Raw genomic sequence first — 18,791 nt, 5'->3', positions numbered from 1 at the left:
AACGTGACGTCACCTATCCATATCCTATGACGTTGCCTAACAAGGGCGTGATAGTGGCTCCTTTGTCATGCAATATGAGGGCATTATCGAGTTACAGTGGCCTGCTGATTTCTGATAACATGCAGGCGGTTTACTGATAATTCTATCCATTTTAGCTATAAAAATGTATAACATACCACATACAATACAAAGGATGGGTTGGATTACTTTCCTTCTATTGCCTGGCAACAAGTCCAGTACTTCGGGTAAATGGTGGAATACATCACTTGACAAAATCGTAACCCATGAGTACTGCCAGCATCAGCAACATTTGAAATCCGTTTCCATAGTTGTCAGATTGACATTATTTGTCTGATCCAGATTATCAGCGAGATAACTATCCCCCACACGTACCACGATGATGTCCGGGTCGACTTTATGTATCTTGGCCAACAGGAAACCCAATAGCGCCCTCTCGTTAGGAAGGATTTCCGTCTTCATTGTCCGACTCTATGCACAGAGAAGTATGGTGTAAACTTATAGTCCAAAACTGGCATCCACAGAAGGTACTGCTTGTATGAGGTCAAGCAATATCACCTTGGTATCACAGAGAAATTGCATCACAATGCTTTTTAAGAAAACGTCAACAGTCACCATAATGTCACAATCAAATGACATCACTAACCTCTCTGCCACTGAAGCTGGTGAGCGAACTACTTACTCAAGACACTGGCTAGAGGTGTTTGAAATTATTTCAAAACCCAACAAGACAGTCGGATAGGTGACCCATAAATGTTGCCTGCCCCCATTTAGACACCATCAATATTGAAAAATCGCGAAAAGTATGACCCAAATCATGTCTTGATTCAGTTGAGTGAGTGAGTGAGTGAGTGAGTGAGTGAGTGAGTGAGTGAGTGAGTGAGTGAGTGAGTTGGGTTTAACACCGCTTTTAACAGTATTCCAGTTATATCATGGCGTGTCAGCTTAATGTGGGAGGAAAGCCCGAAGTGATGCAGGTTTGAAACCCACGAGCACAGGTATGGTGCTGACTAACCTAGAAACATAATCAGGGGGAACCGGGATTCGAACCCACAAACATAGGTTTCTGGCGTGCCCAAGGGACGCAACTCTGCACAGCGAAACATCGCTCTTAATTGTAATAAAGAAGTTGTTCATCCATAAATTCTTATCCTTACTTAGTACTCCAACCTCTAAATGCTTATCAAAGAAGAAACTATATTATGGCAGCCTTCAAAGAGGTTGATATAACAGGCACCGATCCACACTATCTGGTACAATGATACACAATCAATAATGGGTCTTCAGCAACCTATGCATGACGTAAAAGTTGATTAGGCTTGTCGTAAGAACCAAATGACAGCATCGAATGATCAGACTCGCTGATCTGGTTGATGCATGTCATCGTACCCGAATTGCGTGGATTGTGGGTCATGATGTCAATCACTGATTTGTCTGGTCGAGATTCGATAATTTACAGACCGCCATCACATAGCTGGAATATTGCTGAGTGCGGCTTTAAGTAAACGATAAACAATCAATAATGTCCATTTTGTTGCCTCTTTCTACCAGCACAGGACATCATTATTTGTTGCTCAATGCTGCACTTGGCAGTTTTCCACCTATAAAATGGCAGCCTACAAATACGTCTGGACCAGACAATACAGTGATCGATTGATATATTGAGCAACGAATCACGCGTTCGGGACATGATGGCACTTATCTAACCCAGTCACCAAGGATCTCAACACGATCAATTCCGGAGTCTCTTACAATCAGCCTACGTTGCTGGGAACGAATATATATTCCAACCCAGTACCCCCACGGGGGTGAGACGATAGTCTACACAGCTACACTAACCTCTTTCTGGGCTTTGTCCTTGAAGTCATAGGGGAATATACAATCATTGGGCCTCGATATCGCTGCAAGAGAGAAAATTTGTCACAGAACAGTTACTTTCAGAAGTGGACCATCCTCGTGGATCCAGGATGAGATTTCAGGTTTATTCTCTCCACACATTACACAATATTCCACAAAGCATTGACTCTATCCTGGCACAAGTCCACTCAGTCTTCATTAATGGGTTTGTAAACACTACTGAACAGCAGCACACTACTAGTCAGTACTCACCACAGAAGTGTTGCTGGAAGAGCTGTGAGGGAGCTGGCTTGTCCATGTGGAAGTTGTTGTGAAGCAGACTGGCCGCCCCGATGATCTGAAAGTATTGAAGGGGAGGTAACTCTGCTGCAGGTTAATATGCACACATGACGCTAAAAAACATTATTTGAAATTGAGATTCAAAGCATATCGCTTTGTCGCAGAACATTTAAAGTTAAAGATGGTTTCTGACTCACGATATCACATGACATCTTGACCAGACTTATGTGTTGTTTCACAGCTGAAGTTTTGAAATGTTAAAATAAAGAAATAAAATGGCTGTTTTTGAATGAATAGCAAAATCTGCAAAACCCAGAAATTCAGTCAAATGGGTCGTACAGTACACATTGTAAATTAAATGTTATACATAGTATTGTATGGTGTACATTGTATTGTATGCTGCATTCTGTATTGTACTTTGTATTGTATACTGTATATAGTAATGTATGTTGTTCATTGAATGTATGTTGTACATTGTATTGTATGCTGTGCATTGTTTTGTATGCTGCATAATGTATGTTGTTCATTGAATGTATGTTGTACATTGTATTGTATGTTGTGCATTGTTTTGTATGCTGCATAATGTATGTTGTTCATTGAATTGTATGTTGTACATTGTATTGTATGTTGTGCATTATTTTGTATGTTGCATAATGTATGTTGTTCATTGAATTGTATGTTGTACATTGTATTGTATGTTGTGCATTATTTTGTATGTTGCATAATGTATGTTGTTCATTGAATTGTATGTTGTACATTGTATTGTATGTTGTGCATTGTTTTGTATGCTGCATAATGTATGTTCTTCATTGTATTGTATGTTGTACATTGTATTGTATGTTGTGCATTGTTTTGTATGCTGCATAATGTATGTTCTTCATTGAATTGTATGTTGTACATTGTATTGTATGTTGTGCATTATTTTGTATGTTGCATAATGTATGTTGTTCATTGAATTGTATGTTGTACATTGTATTGTATGTTGTGCATTGTTTTGTATGCTGCATAATGTATGTTCTTCATTGAATTGTATGTTGTACATTGTATTGTATGTTGTGCATTGTTTTGTATGTTGTGCATTGTTTTGTATGTTGTGCATTGTTTTGTATGCTGCATAATGTATGTTGTTCATTGAATTGTATGTTGTACATTGTATTGTATGTTGTGCATTGTTTTGTATGCTGCATTCTGTATTGTACTTTGTATTGTATACTGTATATAGTAATGTATGTTGTTCATTGAATGTATGTTGTACATTGTATTGTATGTTGTGCATTGTTTTGTATGCTGCATAATGTATGTTCTTCATTGTATTGTATGTTGTACATTGTATTGTATGTTGTGCATTGTTTTGTATGCTGCATAATGTATGTTGTTCATTGAATTGTATGTTGTACATTGTATTGTATGTTGTGCATTGTTTTGTATGCTGCATTCTGTATTGTACTTTGTATTGTATACTGTATATAGTAATGTATGTTGTTCATTGAATGTATGTTGTACATTGTATTGTATGTTGTGCATTGTTTTGTATGCTGCATAATGTATGTTGTGCATTGTATTGTATGTTGTGCATTGTTTTGTATGCTGCATAATGTATGTTGTTCATTGAATTGTATGTTGTGCATTGTTTTGTATGTTGTGCATTGTTTTGTATGCTGCATAATGTATGTTGTGCATTGTATTGTATGTTGTGCATTGTTTTGTATGCTGCATAATGTATGTTGTTCATTGAATTGTATGTTGTGCATTGTTTTGTGTGTTGTGCATTGTTTTGTATGCTGCATGTTGTACATTGTATTGTATGTTGTTCATTGTATTGTATGCTGCATGTTGTATTGTATGCTACATGTTGAATTGTATATTTTCTTTGTACTGCATGCTGTTTTGTATGTTGTTCATTGTATTGTATGCAGCACGTTGTATTGTATGCTGCATTCTGTAATGTATTGTATTATAGTGAGTGAGTGAGTATGGTTTTACGCCGCTTTTTTGCAATATTCCAGCAATATCACGGCGGGGGACATTGTACCCATGTCGGGAATCAAACCCGGGTCTTAGGCGTGGCGAGCATATTGTATTGCATGCTGTGTGTCATATTTATGTTGTACATTGTATTGTATACATGCTGCATTCTGTATTGTATGGTGTATATTGTTCTTTATATTGTATGGTGTATGTCATATTTATGTTGTAAATTGTATTGTATACATGCTGCATTCGGTATTCTATGTTGTATATTGTACTTTATATTGTATGCTGTATGTCATATTTATGTTGTATATTGTATTGTATACATGCTGCATTCTGTATTGTATGTTGTATATTGTATTTTGTATTGTATACTGTATGTCATATTTGTCGTATATTGTATGTTGTATATTGTACTTTTTATTGTATGCTGTATGTCATATTTATGTTGTATATTGTATGTTGTATAAGGAAATCTTTAAATCAAGAAAAACAGTGATGACATAAAGTTGGAGCATCATGACTTGGGCTGGAGACAGTCCGGCACAGGTCGGTGTTACTAACCTCGTTCTGGTGGGTCTTGGGGTTGGGGAGGGTGAGCAGGTTGAGGGACATGACCACGAGGGGCGGGGCAGCCACAGAGGCGTCTTTCACCACGGTGATGAAGTCAGGCCTTGTCAGCACAGCCTGAAATACACCGACTCAGGGCTAGACGATCCACCAATACATACATGTATGTTACATCAAGGTTGTTGAAATGAAACAAAATGACACGCGGATGTGCACACTTTGATTAAAAAACAGCTGCATTTTTCAGTCCATGGCTGTTTTTCATGTATGTTACATTTCAATAAAAAAAAGCAAGGTCTTCGGATCTATTTTTTTATTTATGTATAAAATTTTCAGCTTTCATAATCAGCTTGTGTCTTTGTTTCTGAATCAGAATACATTTTGTGTCATACCTTCACTATTGCGAGATGGACCCAATAGCTCTAATTACCCATATAATAATCAGTGAGTAAATGAAGGACTTCGGTCACCACAATACATTTACCACTGTTGAAATCAACGGTCATAGGAATGGTGCTCACAAACTCAAAACACACAAAATTCAAACCCACAATCAGCACATCTTGACCGAACTAAGAGACACAACTCTGCACAGTGAATATTGATGCTGATGATAACAGGTCACTGGACTCACCTCAACTTTACACCAGCTGATGGGAGGATTCGGGAGCTCTGAAACATGGTCAGAGGAAAGTCACAGTAACTAAACTCTACGTCTCCAACAGGGTCAAGGTCATGCAAGTTTACATTTCATTACCCATTGGTTAAAAATAACCCATAAAAATGTGCGCTGGTGCAAATATCACTTCACACACACCAGTGTAATATTTACGTCTTCTCAACAGCATTGTTGATGTCATTCGAATCTTATTTTAGTGTAAGGTCAGAATGATGTCACACAAGAAACAACGTCAAAGCTGAAGATTGTTGATGTCATTTGACAGTTTTGGTTTTCTAAGACGGTGTTTGTGATTAGTGCATTTTTCTAAAGGGGATAAGAATAAGGAAATAATTGGTAATAATTCATGTATTACACTCGCCCTTCCTCGGGAAATACAAGAATTCTTTTCGTAAAATCAGTGTGACACACATGCTTGGATAATAATTTCTATATTTTACACTTAGTATCATTGTGTATGAAAATGTACACTTCAGGCCTCATGATTCAATTTGTTACAGACTTGAGCACATTCAACTCTAACATAACCTGCAAATAATTGGACTGACTGAGTATGGTTTTACGCCACTTTTAGCAATATTCCAGCAATATCACGGCGGGGGACGCCAGAAAAGGGCTTCACACATTGTACCCATGTCGGGAATCAAACCCGGGTCTTTGGCGTGACGAGCGAACGCTTTAACCACTAGGCTACCCGACTGCCCCTCAAATAATTGGAAGGGAGATAACTGGTTTCTGACTACAAATAGATACAAATGTTTATTTTCTCTGAAGACTTTAACAGATGCATGGTAATTAATTTGAGATGAAATTCAGGATTAATTTCAAACATTGACTTATAAATTGTTGCTCAAAACTGATGGGTTAAATCTCTGATGTGTGAAATCTGATTTCAAAGGTAGGTTACAATTACGCAGTGAACAGAAAAAGCGACTTACGTGGTGTTTTCAAGTCCAGCCAAGTTGGGCCCTTCATCTTCCTGTCCAACAGCAGCAACTCTAAACTGGAACAGACAAAATAGGAAGTGATCAGTGCTTAATGGCACTTTGAATAATATTCCTGTTACATCTGAAAGTCACCTTTAAAGAAACACTGACTACATTTCTCTGAGAAATCTAGTCAGTATTTCTTTAAACTTCAGTTTTCTCCCTTTACTAAATGAATTACATAATGATTTTCAACGGTATTGTTCGATGATTGAAATGAATAGCAGAATTATTATTCAACAAAACTGCAAATGTTGCTGTCAGAGCAACAAATGTCTTCAAATGTGCCTCTGTCCGTCCAGCAGTGAATGGGTACCCCGTATGTGAGGTGGATGTTTTGTTTGTTTGTTTCTTTGTTGTTTAACGCCCAGCTCAGCAATAGTCCAGCTATATGACGGCAATCTCTAATAAATCGAGTCTGGACCAGACAATCCAGTGATTGGCATAGATCCTAGCAATTGGGATACGGTGACATGCATCAACCAAGTCAGGAGCCTGACCACCCAATCCCGCTAGTCGCCTCTTACGACAAGCATGGGTTGCTGAAGACCTATTCTACCCCGGATCTTCACGGCTTGTGAGGTGGATGTAAAAACCTTCCAGCGCCTGAAGGCAGCATGGGTTCTGTACTCCCCAGGGAGTTGAGAACGATACTGGAATGCATACGAATCACTAATCGGGGAACAAATATAAACCACATTTGAGCAGACTCTGGATTTCATACGAGTTTTACAATTTCTTTTAACAAATTTTGACCACCCACCAAAGGTTTTGAAATAAAGAAGCTGAAAAAACAACTAAAACCAATTAAGACAATTTTGAACAGTATTTCAGTTATATCAAGGCGTGTCACCCTAATCAGGGAGGAAATCCAGGTGTGATTAACAGCAACCGGTATGGTGCTGACAAACCTAGAACCATGATTAGGATGTATCTCGGATCCAAGCCAATGTTCATTGCACCATCTACTGAGGGACAGATATATGCAAAGCAACTTGCAACACTTCAGATGACAGTGGGTACAACGTGGGAAGCCCGTTTTCCGGTGTCACCCGCCGTGATATTGCTGGAATATTGCTAAACAATGCTAAAAGCAGCGTAAAACCATACTCACTCACTCTGATGACAGGGCCACCTGGGGCCCTCCCTGTATTTGGTTGGTTGGTTTGTTGTTTAACGCCGCACTCAGCAATATTCCAGCTATAGGACGGCGGTCTGTAAATAATCGAGTCTGGACCAGACAATCCAGTGATTAATATCATGAGCATCAATCCATGCGATTGGGATCGATGACATGCATCAACCAAGTCAGCGTGCCTGACCACCCGATCCCGTTAGTCGCCTTTTACGACAAGCATAGTCACCTTTTACGGCAAGCATGGGTTGCTGAAGACCTATTCTACCCCCAGAATCTTCACGGGTCCCTCCCTGTAGTGATAACGTACCTTGAAGTGTTTGTGCCAAACACGTGGCTGAAGGTTTCTCCCTGTAGGTTCATTGGCAGCTGCGGAAGGTCGGCCTGCATCAAACAAGCATTGCATACTTTGAGCTAGTTTCGTAATTAACACACGTAACGACAGAAGACAGTTTTTCATTTTTATGTTGTAAGCGACAGGAAGTAAACATCCAACTGAAACTGGATAGTTTTTATTAACAATTTTTTCATATCTACGTCATGATTTACATCACTTTTCAAGTAAATTCAATAAGATACCACCACATTTCCAGCACTTTGATGATAAAACAGCAGAACTAAACTACTTTTCATCGGCCATGGTTAAATTCAAGCATCTCAAATCTGTGCAAAGCCTGCAGTATACTAAAATATTAACAAACACTATTTCATAGCTCATGTGAATAACATAGCAACTTTAGGCTCCAGTCCGAAACCCGAGCCTAGTAAAATTCTGTTCAGTCTTGTAAGCTCAGCTAATAATACTCCATATTTTAACACTAAAATCTACCTAAATGATCTTAAGAGCCATATTTTGCACAGATGGCAACCTAACGGCGACCTCTAAATAACCACGTCTGGGCCAGACAACAAGTGGTTGAAATAATCAGCGCCATCCACGCAACTGAGCCTGTCTACCAGACCCAAATTTGTTGCCACTTACGATGAGCAGTAAGGGGCAGGGGACTTGCTGTAACCCTGGTCCCCACGGGGTCTCTTGACAAAGGCAGCATGTCATTATTTCTAGTGTTCTAGAACATATTCTCTATGACTTATTATAGCTAAAATGGATAGAATTATCATTAAACCGCTCGCATGTTATTAGAAATGAGCGGGCCACTGTAACTTGATAATGCCCTCATATTGCTTGACGACGGGCCATTATCATGCCCGTTGTTGGGTGACGTCATAGGATAGGGATAGGTGACGTCACGTTCAATAGTGACGTCATCTGGTTTGTTCTATGATGTTTCCATATTTGTAAAAGTGGGTCAGTGACATTCGTGTTGATTGCAGTAAATGTTTCAAAACCGATATTGTTGTTTATTTTTATTTGATAACAAATTCCATCCATTTCAGCTATAATAACGGTAACGCTATATTTTAGGGCATTATCATTTACAGAAGCCCTCGGTCTTTTCAACTGACCTCCTTCGTCGGGCAGTTAATGGAAGACCTCGGGCTTCTGCAAATGATAATTCCCTTAAAAATAGCATTACCCTTACAATATGCCTTCATACTTGACACATCTGCAAACACTTACAGCATATCGGACTTCCAAATACTCAGACTCCACCGGCACATCGGTCTTCTCAAAGGCATACTGTTTGGTCACTTTCTGGCAACAAATTCACATACGAGGGAGGAAATTAGCATTTCTTAGCTACAAAGACAAATTTGAAACTTAAATTTTGTCATGGGATTTCTACCTTTATCTTAATCACCAAAGAAAAAACAGCTTGGTTCATGAAAAAAACATCAGAAAACAATGGTCCCTGAAAACAACTGAAATCTACTGTAACATTGTTATATACCTGGAATATTGACACCGCATCTATGTAATGTCAACATGCCCAAAAATACAATCCCAAACACATATGTGTCAAAATGAACATCAATGAACAAATCCCATTCATTATGAACACAAAAGGATTTCTACAGGTTTTGATCATTTCTTAAATTATACAGATCCAGTTGGACAAAAAAGTGGTTTTTTTTATATCATTAATACTTATTCTGACTCATACTAATTACCTATCTCATCCCATTTCCGAAAGGTAGCGGAAACTTCCGGTGCTTTGTTCCCAGATACCAGAACACCTCACCCAAACACACCTCTGAGCTGCACAGGAGAACCGGAACCATGTGACCAGGCCGATATACTCGTCACTCTCTCACTTCCCTTACCTAACGGCTGAAACACCCATCAGGGGATGAGGGGCTGGCCGGGTTGTGAAAAGTTTACCAATTTATTGTGGTCTTAAAGAGTTTGTGTTCAGTACACATACCAAGTTTCACGTTGATAGAAGCTTACCATGCACTTGAACTTCATTATCTTGTGTTTCTCGGATATTTTGTCGTTGAATTCGGAATACACATCATTCATGGCGACAGGGTCCCCCGTGTCCTCTCCGGTCTTTGGGTTCACACGCTGAAAAATCAATGTCCTCGTTCATGAAGCGGTCTCCATTTTATTTAAGTTGCCATGGCAACTCAGTAAACATTGCTTAGACACCAAGAGGACATTTTTAATAACTACCAATGGTAACGCAATAAAAGCAAGATAAAACGTCAAACACAAACCAGTACTGGGTAAATACAGACATGTGGACTGTAAATTCAAGCACTTATTTAGCAAATTGTTCTCAAGGTTTTAAAGGACCATTTTCATTCAAATTGTTTGATAGGCATTACTTAGAAGTTGATGGATGACAAGGTAGACACAATTTTATGGATAACAACTTCTTTAATACTGTGAAAAGCGATGTTTCAGTATAGATCCTTGTTTTGCTTGACATTGGTGCAAGGATCTATACCGAAACATCACTTTTCACAGTACTGAAGAAGTTGTTATCCATAAAATTGTGTCTAGCTTGTCATTTTCATTCATCCCAAAGTACATCCTTTGTCATTTGAAAGAGGGGGGTGTCGATATAACATTCATGTGCTAGTTTCGTAATTAACACACGTAGCGTATAAAAGACAGAAGACAGTTTTTTATGTTGTAAGCGACAAGAAGTAAAAATCCAACTGAAACTCGATAATTTTCATTAACAATTTTTTCATATGTACAGTGATCTTATCTACATTCCATCACTTTTCAAGTAAAGTCAATAATTGAAAAAATACCACAACAGCAGAAGTAAACTACTTTTCATTGGCCATAGTTAAATTCAAGCATTTCAAATCTGTGCAAACCCTGCAGTATATTACAATCAAATTGTCAAGCAGAAAAAGGCCAACTGTTAGTCAAGAAGAAACAATCAATTCCAGATGTGTCATAACAAATCAGGCACAGCGAGACATCAGCTACAACCAACCAAATTCTAATCCCCTGAGTAGCAATTTTACCAGTATTATTGCTGATGTAAATAGACAACAAACTTCTTGTAAATAGAGCCCTTGGTGTATGGATCAGGAAATATTAAAACTACAAAATCTATGACTGGAGATTCAGACACCACAAAATGTGAAGTGAACTCTACAAGCAACGCACAGACATGTAAGCAGGGTGAGAAATTAATTAGTTTACTACATTTTTACTTGTCCGCAAAAATAGCCCGCTAGTGGCTAAAGAGTCACCATATATGGTAAAAGAGGTAGGGATCAACGGGTAGAAGAAAGTAGACTCGAGAACCTGTGTCTAAAATTGACCCCGACATGAGTACCCAATTCCAGTGGTTATATGCCACACATTCAACATTGTTTCTTATTTCTCAGCACAGTCGAAGTCAGCATGCGACAAGACACTTTACAGTTTCCAGTTTCTGTTCTATGTCTGCAACATGTAGGAGAGAGATGTGAAGATGTTTGTTATCTCCCCTGGTCTGGTTTTTTGACCCCATCGAAATCTGGCAGAGCCCTAGTCAATGAGGAAATTCCAATAGACCTTCTTGAATTTTACTTTTTTCAGACAAGAGGTAATTCAAACACGGTTGGGTGATTCTGGACAGACAAACTGACTTCATCAACTATAGCCATCAATGTCCAACCTACCGTGGCTCGAGGCAGGAAGTAGACGCGTCTCTCGATGTTCTTCACCGTCACGCAGCAGCTGACGTGCGTCTTGGCCGAGTCTATCCACACCTTCCCAAACAGGTAAATCACACCTGGAACCCAAAACATTGATTTTAACTGACCTTCATAGAGGAATAAATATTGCTGAAACCATTTGGGATAAGATGTGTTTTTGTTTTTCAAGCGCATAACACTCGATAAATTTTTATTACACTATGAATCATAAACAACTGCTATTCTTATCTTTTTTAAACTCTGAAACGTGCAACGTAGATCTTGTTAGGTAGGCAGAGTAAGTATACTAAGTATATCCGCCCCCTACAACTCAAACCTCGGTGAAACCTCTGATCATCTATAACGCTCATCAGTTATTTGGACCCAAAAGGTAGCGTTCTAGCAAGGGATCACTGTATCACAAAATGTACATGGCTATGCAACTTAATGTGTATAATTTAGTTTATACAAAGAAAAAATATATTTGTAAGAGGCCCATGAGATGTCTGTGGGAAAACTTACTTTTCTTACTTGTGAAATGTGGTATATTGATTGTTGCAATATTGTTATGCCTACTTGTACAATTATGTAACACTACAATACAATTGTGTTTTGCTGCCGTGTACAATTGTGTTTTGCTATCAGTTCTACAATTGTCACGCTGACTTGTACAATGCGTAGGTCTTCAGCAACCCATGCTTGCCGTAAAAGGCGACTATGCTTGTCGTAAAAGGCGACTAACGGGATCGGGTGGTCAGACTCGCTGACTTGGTTGATGCATGTCATCGATCCCAAGTATGTGGATCGATGCTCATGATATCAATCACCGGATTATCTGGTCCAGACTCGATTATTTACAGACCGCCGTCACATAGCTGGAATATTGCGGAGTGCGACGTTAAACAACAAACAAACAAACAAACAAACAAACAAATTGTACAATGCGATTCAATGAAAGATAACTCCCACTTACTACAATGCGGAATCGAGCAGTTTGAGCTATGGTGACCCTTGTACAATTGTCATCCTGACTTGTACAATCTTTATACTATCTCTTGTACAATTGTGTTGTACACTTAAGTTTGACTGTTGGCACAGTTGTGTAATCCTGTTGTACAATTGTTATGCTGCCTTTAACACATTTGTTATTTGTTAAGTGTCCCTCAATTGAGATTCACCAAATCAATTAGATTGGGACTTCTTACAAGATTATCTTTCCAGAAATATAGAGTATTTGAAAAAATTGCATAGGTTATGATGTGAAATAGTCATAAGGTGATTTTTTCAAACATCATGGCTACCAAACCTGTTACCTGACCTCTACATACTTGGCTGCATGTATGGATCTTCATAAGCATCTAGCCAATAGAATCGCAGCACCTGACAGCCCGACCTTGACCTCTACATACTTGGCTGCATGTACTGATCTTCATAAGCATCTAGCCAATAGAATCGCAGCACCTGACACCCCGACCTTGACCTCTACATACTTGGCTGCATGTACTGATCTTCATAAGCATCTAGCCATTAGAATCCAACACCTGACACTCCCGACCTTGACCTCTACATACCTGGCTGCATGTACTGATCTTCACAAGCATCTAGCCAATAGAATCGCAGCATTTGACACCCCGACCTTGACCTCTACATACTTGGCTGCATGTATGGATCTTCATAAGCATCTAGCCAATAGAATCGCAGCACCTGACACCCCGACCTTGACCTCTACATACTTGGCTGCATGTACTGATCTTCATAAGCATCTAGCCAATAGAATCGCAGCACCTGACACCCCGACCTTGACCTCTACATACCTGGCTGCATGTACTGATCTTCATAAGCATTTAGCCAATAGAATTGAAGCGACTGACACCCCGACCTTGACCTCTACATACCTGGCTGCTTGTAATGATCTTCATAAGCATCTAGCCAATAGAATCGCAGCACCTGATCCCCACTGTCATTGGTCGTCAGGGGCAACTGGGAGGAGTCGACGTGCACATCAGTGACTGTCATTGGCTCTTCCATTTTAACACTTCCCCAACCAGTCGACAGAAACTCTCCACTGAAAACAAATTCTGGTTGTTTACTTAGGTTTGGGCATACAATAAACTACAGTCATAACAAACCCCAAGGGACCATTACTTTTAGTTTGTTCTATCCGTTGTTCATTATACATATTTTGAATGTCGGACATCTTGGATTAAGTCACAAAAAAGTGCACTGTACATGTGCTGTATATTCTTAATGCATAACATAAATAAAAACATGTTTCTATCATTTTGCTTTGACTATTCGTTGAAAGACATATTTCATCACTCTAGTCATCACATTTTAAACACAGACTATATCCACTTCAAAGGCTATAGCCTACACTGTGTTGCTATTGTTATTTGAGGATGTAATTTGAGGACAAATGTCAGTACTTAAAGAGTAAATCAATTGTCTTCAATTGCTTATTGCCGCTTTGAACAGCAGTGCCTGGCTGCGGATGACACATGACACAGAGCTCCAGATAAGCTTTTGGTGTTGTGGGTATTTTACCCATGCATTTTAAAATCATTGGGTATCAGTAATTCAATCTGAGTATTCAAATTTCTGTTACCCACTAGTTTTTACACATGTGGGTATTTAAGTTAAATATTTAAAAACACTATTCATCTAGTCCCTGCGAACTGGTGTCATGTGGGTTCGAGAGCTTTATAGGACTCAAAAATACCACGATACTTCCACAAGAAAGTGTGATGGCAAATGATCATGATGTAACTGTCATCGGGGAGTTTGGCAAGGTTGACGGAATGCCCGTTTATAATTCAAAATAAGTTGCTGATTTGCTAATCGAATACGCAGGGTAACTTCACATTAGTTTGATGATACGCACAAGTTTTATTTTTGTAGTGTATCTGTAATGTTCGTTGCGTATTTGATACGCTTGGATTATATTTTACTGCATATTTCTGCATTTCTGATGCGTATTTCACGCAGATACGCAGCTTATCTGGAGCTCTGCCAAGAGTAATGCTGTCTTGTTGTCGTCTCTTGGCCATGAATTCTGTGACACGTGAGGAGCTCAGCTCAGGGATTAACAGTTCGTTACACACTTAAACATTATCGTTGTCGGAGTACACACGGGACTACAAGATGAGTTTGCTGTATCCGTTATTTCGTTATGAGCATGTTCGTTATATCCATCAATTCTATATGATAAAATATACAGCAAATGGCCGGGACCAAACAAACAGTTTGTAATATATGTCAGTTCATTATAAGTGTGTTCGTTATAAGTGAGTGAGTGTGTGAGTGAGTATGGTTTTACGCCGCTTTTAGCAATATTCCAGCAATATCACGGTGGGGGATACCAGAAATGGGCTTCACACATTGTACCCATGTCAGGAATCAAACCCGGGTCTTCGGCGTTACGAGCAAATGCTTTAACCACTAGGCTACCCGACCGCCCTCGTTATAAGTGTAGTTAACTGTATTTCTATAACCATTATAACGTGACAAGATGTTTTCCTCGTAGACAATCTTCCTTTTATTTCATAACTTGTAAGGGAGCAGTTGGTCATATTTAAGTGCAAAAATCAGGTTGAGGGGAAATTTTGCTTCTTATGCAAAAATCTATCCTGGTGTTATTTTGGCTCCTATTCATAGCTTATCAGTTAGCTAACAACAAAACAGGTAAGGTGAAATGGGGTTTCACATCGCATTCAAAATTATTGCACTTATATAGCGATGTGCATGTGTGTGTGGCTGCTTGTACTAGTTCGGATTAATGTCTGTTTTATTGTGCTAGCCCACTGACATACCATGCCGCAGTTTAACATGGATCCACTCAGACACAGTATAGCGATGCCATTCCATGTGCGAGGCAGGGTAACAATAAGTATCTTGTTAATTTCTTTTGGTATGAGGCCTGGTATCGAACCACCAACCATCCAGGCAAACACTCTATCCACTACGCCACGGAGGCGGTCAATGAAACAGAAACAATCTGGTATATATTTAGCCACAGCTGTTTTAACTTTGTTAACTGTGTTACATTCAACTTAAAGAAGATACCGTATTTGATGTAATAAGCGTCCAGGGGGGCTCTCGAAATTTGAAATAGGAGGCTCTTAATAGAATAATATTTTGGAGAAAAAAAACCTGAGTTGAAAGATTGTAAATTTCGTGGTTTATGCTGACAGCCTGAATAATTATACACGAATAAATAAGTCTTGTGTACCTTGATCAAACGGAAGGGGTGCTAATTGGGATTGTTCACAAGCCAATATATTAGCAAATATCGCTGTGGGCGCTTATTAGGGCGGAGCCTTATTACGTCGCATACGGTAAGTGACTGTTGAGTACGTACTTGGTGGCGGGTTCTGTCTTAACTGTTGGTTTCTCCTCCTTCACTGCAGGCGTCAACACTTCTGGCACCTCGTCATCGAAGTCAATGTCATTCAGGTCCATAGCAGAGTCGTCTGGAAGAAAGGAAACAATTGAGTTTTACAAGTATTCAAACTTTTCATTTAGGTTTAAAACATAAAAAAATTGGTTCTCAGGCAATGACTTTTGAAAATATAGTCCAGGTGGGCAGCATTTTGTGTGTGTGCTTGTTCAAACTAGTATGTAACCAAATAAACACCTGTGTACCATCAACCTGGGAAAGGGCCTCTCTACATCAACAAGCATACAAACTCCTATTGCCGCCATGACCACAACACGAGATCCACAGTAAAGCAGTGTGCATGTAAAGGGAAGTAACTGTGTGCAATATTGGATCGCATTGTCTTCTTATTTTTTTATTTTTTTTAAAATGGAAACAAAACCGAAATGTGCAGCAGACGTTATGATGATGCGGGCGGTGCCTGAGAACTAAGACTATTTTGTTTTAGCGTTTTATTCTTGGCCTGTCAGGTAAATGTCTGTCATAAGCCTCAAGTCACACAGGATGTGGATGTTTACCACTTTCGTGACACCAACTAAAGGGGAGATCATTCAGGGCGACTTCAGGACTTGAAAAACATCATCAGTGGATTGGGGCATGGTTAAAAGACAAGGGACTGGTTATCTGGTTCCGGGCAGGGTAACAACAATCTTTTAACTTTTTGGTATGACTCAGCCAGTGGATTGTTTGCAGGAGTGAATTAAACACCAAAGTCGGCCGTTATATAGAGAATCTCACCTGAGTGTCTTTTCATATCAAATATATCAACACGAGTTGATAAAAAGTGGGAAAACTCTGAGGCTTGCCGAGTATTTATTTCCACTTTTATCAACGAGTGGCGTACAGGTCCTAGGTATATACTGTAACACAATGGAGAATACTCCTGATAATCGAGGATGATGTCAGGCCTACCTTGAGACACGACATCCGTGATATCGTTCTTGTTGTCATCCACGTCCATGCTTCCATAGTCCTCAATCTCTGGCATGTCGTCTACAGGCTCCTGCTTGACCTTCACATGTTTGACCTTCACCTCCTCGGAATACAGCTCCCTCTTGATGTTCCGTGGTTGTTTCACCGACTTCATCGGCTTAACGCGGGGGGAGGACTTGTCCATGCTGAACGGGTTGGCTGGCCTACAAGAAAAACCACCAGATTAGCACTGCTACTAAAAAACTCATAGTCACACAATCCAAGGATGAGAATGGATATTTTCCTTTTCAACTGTACCTTCTTTGCAATGGAATGTGGTCGATAATTTGGGGGTGTTTGTGGGGGGCAGCCATCAGATTCTAACAAATTTGTGGTCACTAAACTTTGCGGATCCGTGGAAGATTCTCATCCCTTTGAATCACAGAAGTATGATTGTGAAACTATACCTTATAAACCTTCTGGCTATTTGTGTAACTCGATATGGAGTTTTTGAAATTGTGGTAACACCTCGTTACAATCATTGTAAACCCTTGATAGAACAAAAACTACAACAATGAATGAGTGTCAGTCAAAGCAAAACGTCAAAGCACCGTTCCGAACCCACGAGCTGAGGTCACCGGTTTCATTGAACGGAGTTCACGACTGCAGGCGATATTTCATCTCTGATACAGGTTAAACATTTGAGAGTTTTTATTACAGTTATTTAATTAAAAATGTTGTCTATGCGATGAGTTGGTTTTTAAGTTGAACAAACCATTTCTCCTCGGGATTTCTAGAGATTTTACGTCCCCCTCAGTATGTCACCTCATGTCAGGGTTAACAATCGCTGGTAATCCCTCGTAGAAATGGTTTCTCCTATACGAAGATCTCATGTTCTTTTTTGTAAATTGTAAAACAGGACTTCTCTCCCCTCTCATTTCAGGTATTTTTTTGTCAGCTGGACAGTCGTGCTTGACAACGGTATAAGGATCTATACCGAAACATCACCTTTACAGTATTAAAGAAGTAGTTATCCATAAATTGTGTCTATTTTGTCAACTAAAAATACAAAAGGCCTTTCATGAGAGTTCATGAGAGTGTACAGAATGATGGCTGACTGTGACAGTTAGCTACTAACTTGGCTGGCTTGGTCTTGTTAACTTTGACCGGCACGGGTTTGAACGAGCTGCTGTTGGGGCCTCGGTGCAGCTCCTCCATAAGGTCGCCTAGCAACTCATCATTCTCCAGGGTCACATTTTTCTGTAAAAAGAGACACCAGATATGAAACTTCAGTCTATATACCACACCTGCAGCAGGCGGACGTTTCCGTTCCTGGTTTGTAGTTGAAGTGTACATAGTTACCTCACAATATCTAAGGAATAATTATCATTCTTTGTTTATTGTTTTCACCTGATGTTACAGAGAAACACTGTGCTTAATCCAAAATTCCAACCTCAATGTGATCTTGGCAGTGACCTTGACATTCTTTAAACGTTCAGAAGTTACGACAACTTCCAAACTTCGGGATGTTGCAAGTAAAGATGCGACAGTAACTGACAATAAATGATGCCTCAAAGATGACCATGACCTTGTGTCAGGATTTTTTAAAATACATGTAAAAATGAAGTGTCAGTGTTACCTCTGGCTTCTTCTTGGAGGTGACGGCCGCTGCGGCAAACATGCTCTTGATGTCGCTCTTGGGCTTGGTCCCTGGACGCACAATATTCTTGTGTTTCTTGTCCGTTTTTTTCTTAGCTGAAGGGAATCAATCATGTTTTTTGGTCAATATGCATCCAACGCATAAAAAATAACTAAATCAATTACCCCGCAACTGATATGTATTTTTTATGTTTGATACCAGAGTCATTGTTATAAAATTGGTGCTATATCACAGTGGCC

General features: G+C 39.4%; 1 protein-coding gene across 1 annotated transcript in view; it reads right to left on the bottom strand.

Annotated features, from left to right (window-relative positions):
* The window catches only part of LOC139447170 (DNA polymerase alpha catalytic subunit-like), a 58,064-nt gene that overhangs the window by 33,937 nt on the left and 5,336 nt on the right, over positions 1 to 18,791 (bottom strand). Inside the window, exons 5-19 of the mRNA XM_071228372.1 lie at positions 18,532 to 18,647; positions 18,031 to 18,152; positions 16,893 to 17,116; positions 15,903 to 16,014; positions 13,441 to 13,610; positions 11,531 to 11,643; positions 9,849 to 9,965; positions 9,078 to 9,152; positions 7,806 to 7,879; positions 6,313 to 6,377; positions 5,330 to 5,367; positions 4,690 to 4,812; positions 2,128 to 2,212; positions 1,858 to 1,919; positions 394 to 489 (exon numbers count right to left, since the gene is read on the bottom strand). Of these exons, the coding sequence (XP_071084473.1) occupies positions 394 to 489; positions 1,858 to 1,919; positions 2,128 to 2,212; positions 4,690 to 4,812; positions 5,330 to 5,367; positions 6,313 to 6,377; positions 7,806 to 7,879; positions 9,078 to 9,152; positions 9,849 to 9,965; positions 11,531 to 11,643; positions 13,441 to 13,610; positions 15,903 to 16,014; positions 16,893 to 17,116; positions 18,031 to 18,152; positions 18,532 to 18,647 (1,592 nt within the window). The remainder of the gene's footprint in view (positions 1 to 393; positions 490 to 1,857; positions 1,920 to 2,127; positions 2,213 to 4,689; positions 4,813 to 5,329; positions 5,368 to 6,312; positions 6,378 to 7,805; positions 7,880 to 9,077; positions 9,153 to 9,848; positions 9,966 to 11,530; positions 11,644 to 13,440; positions 13,611 to 15,902; positions 16,015 to 16,892; positions 17,117 to 18,030; positions 18,153 to 18,531; positions 18,648 to 18,791) is intronic.

This window comes from Haliotis cracherodii, unplaced genomic scaffold (assembly GCF_022045235.1).
Source record: "Haliotis cracherodii isolate W230 unplaced genomic scaffold, xgHalCrac1.p SCAF_7, whole genome shotgun sequence".
NCBI lineage: Eukaryota > Metazoa > Mollusca > Gastropoda > Lepetellida > Haliotidae > Haliotis > Haliotis cracherodii.
The sequence above is the reverse complement of the archived record's forward strand: the minus strand, read 5'-3'. Positions and strand labels throughout refer to the sequence as shown.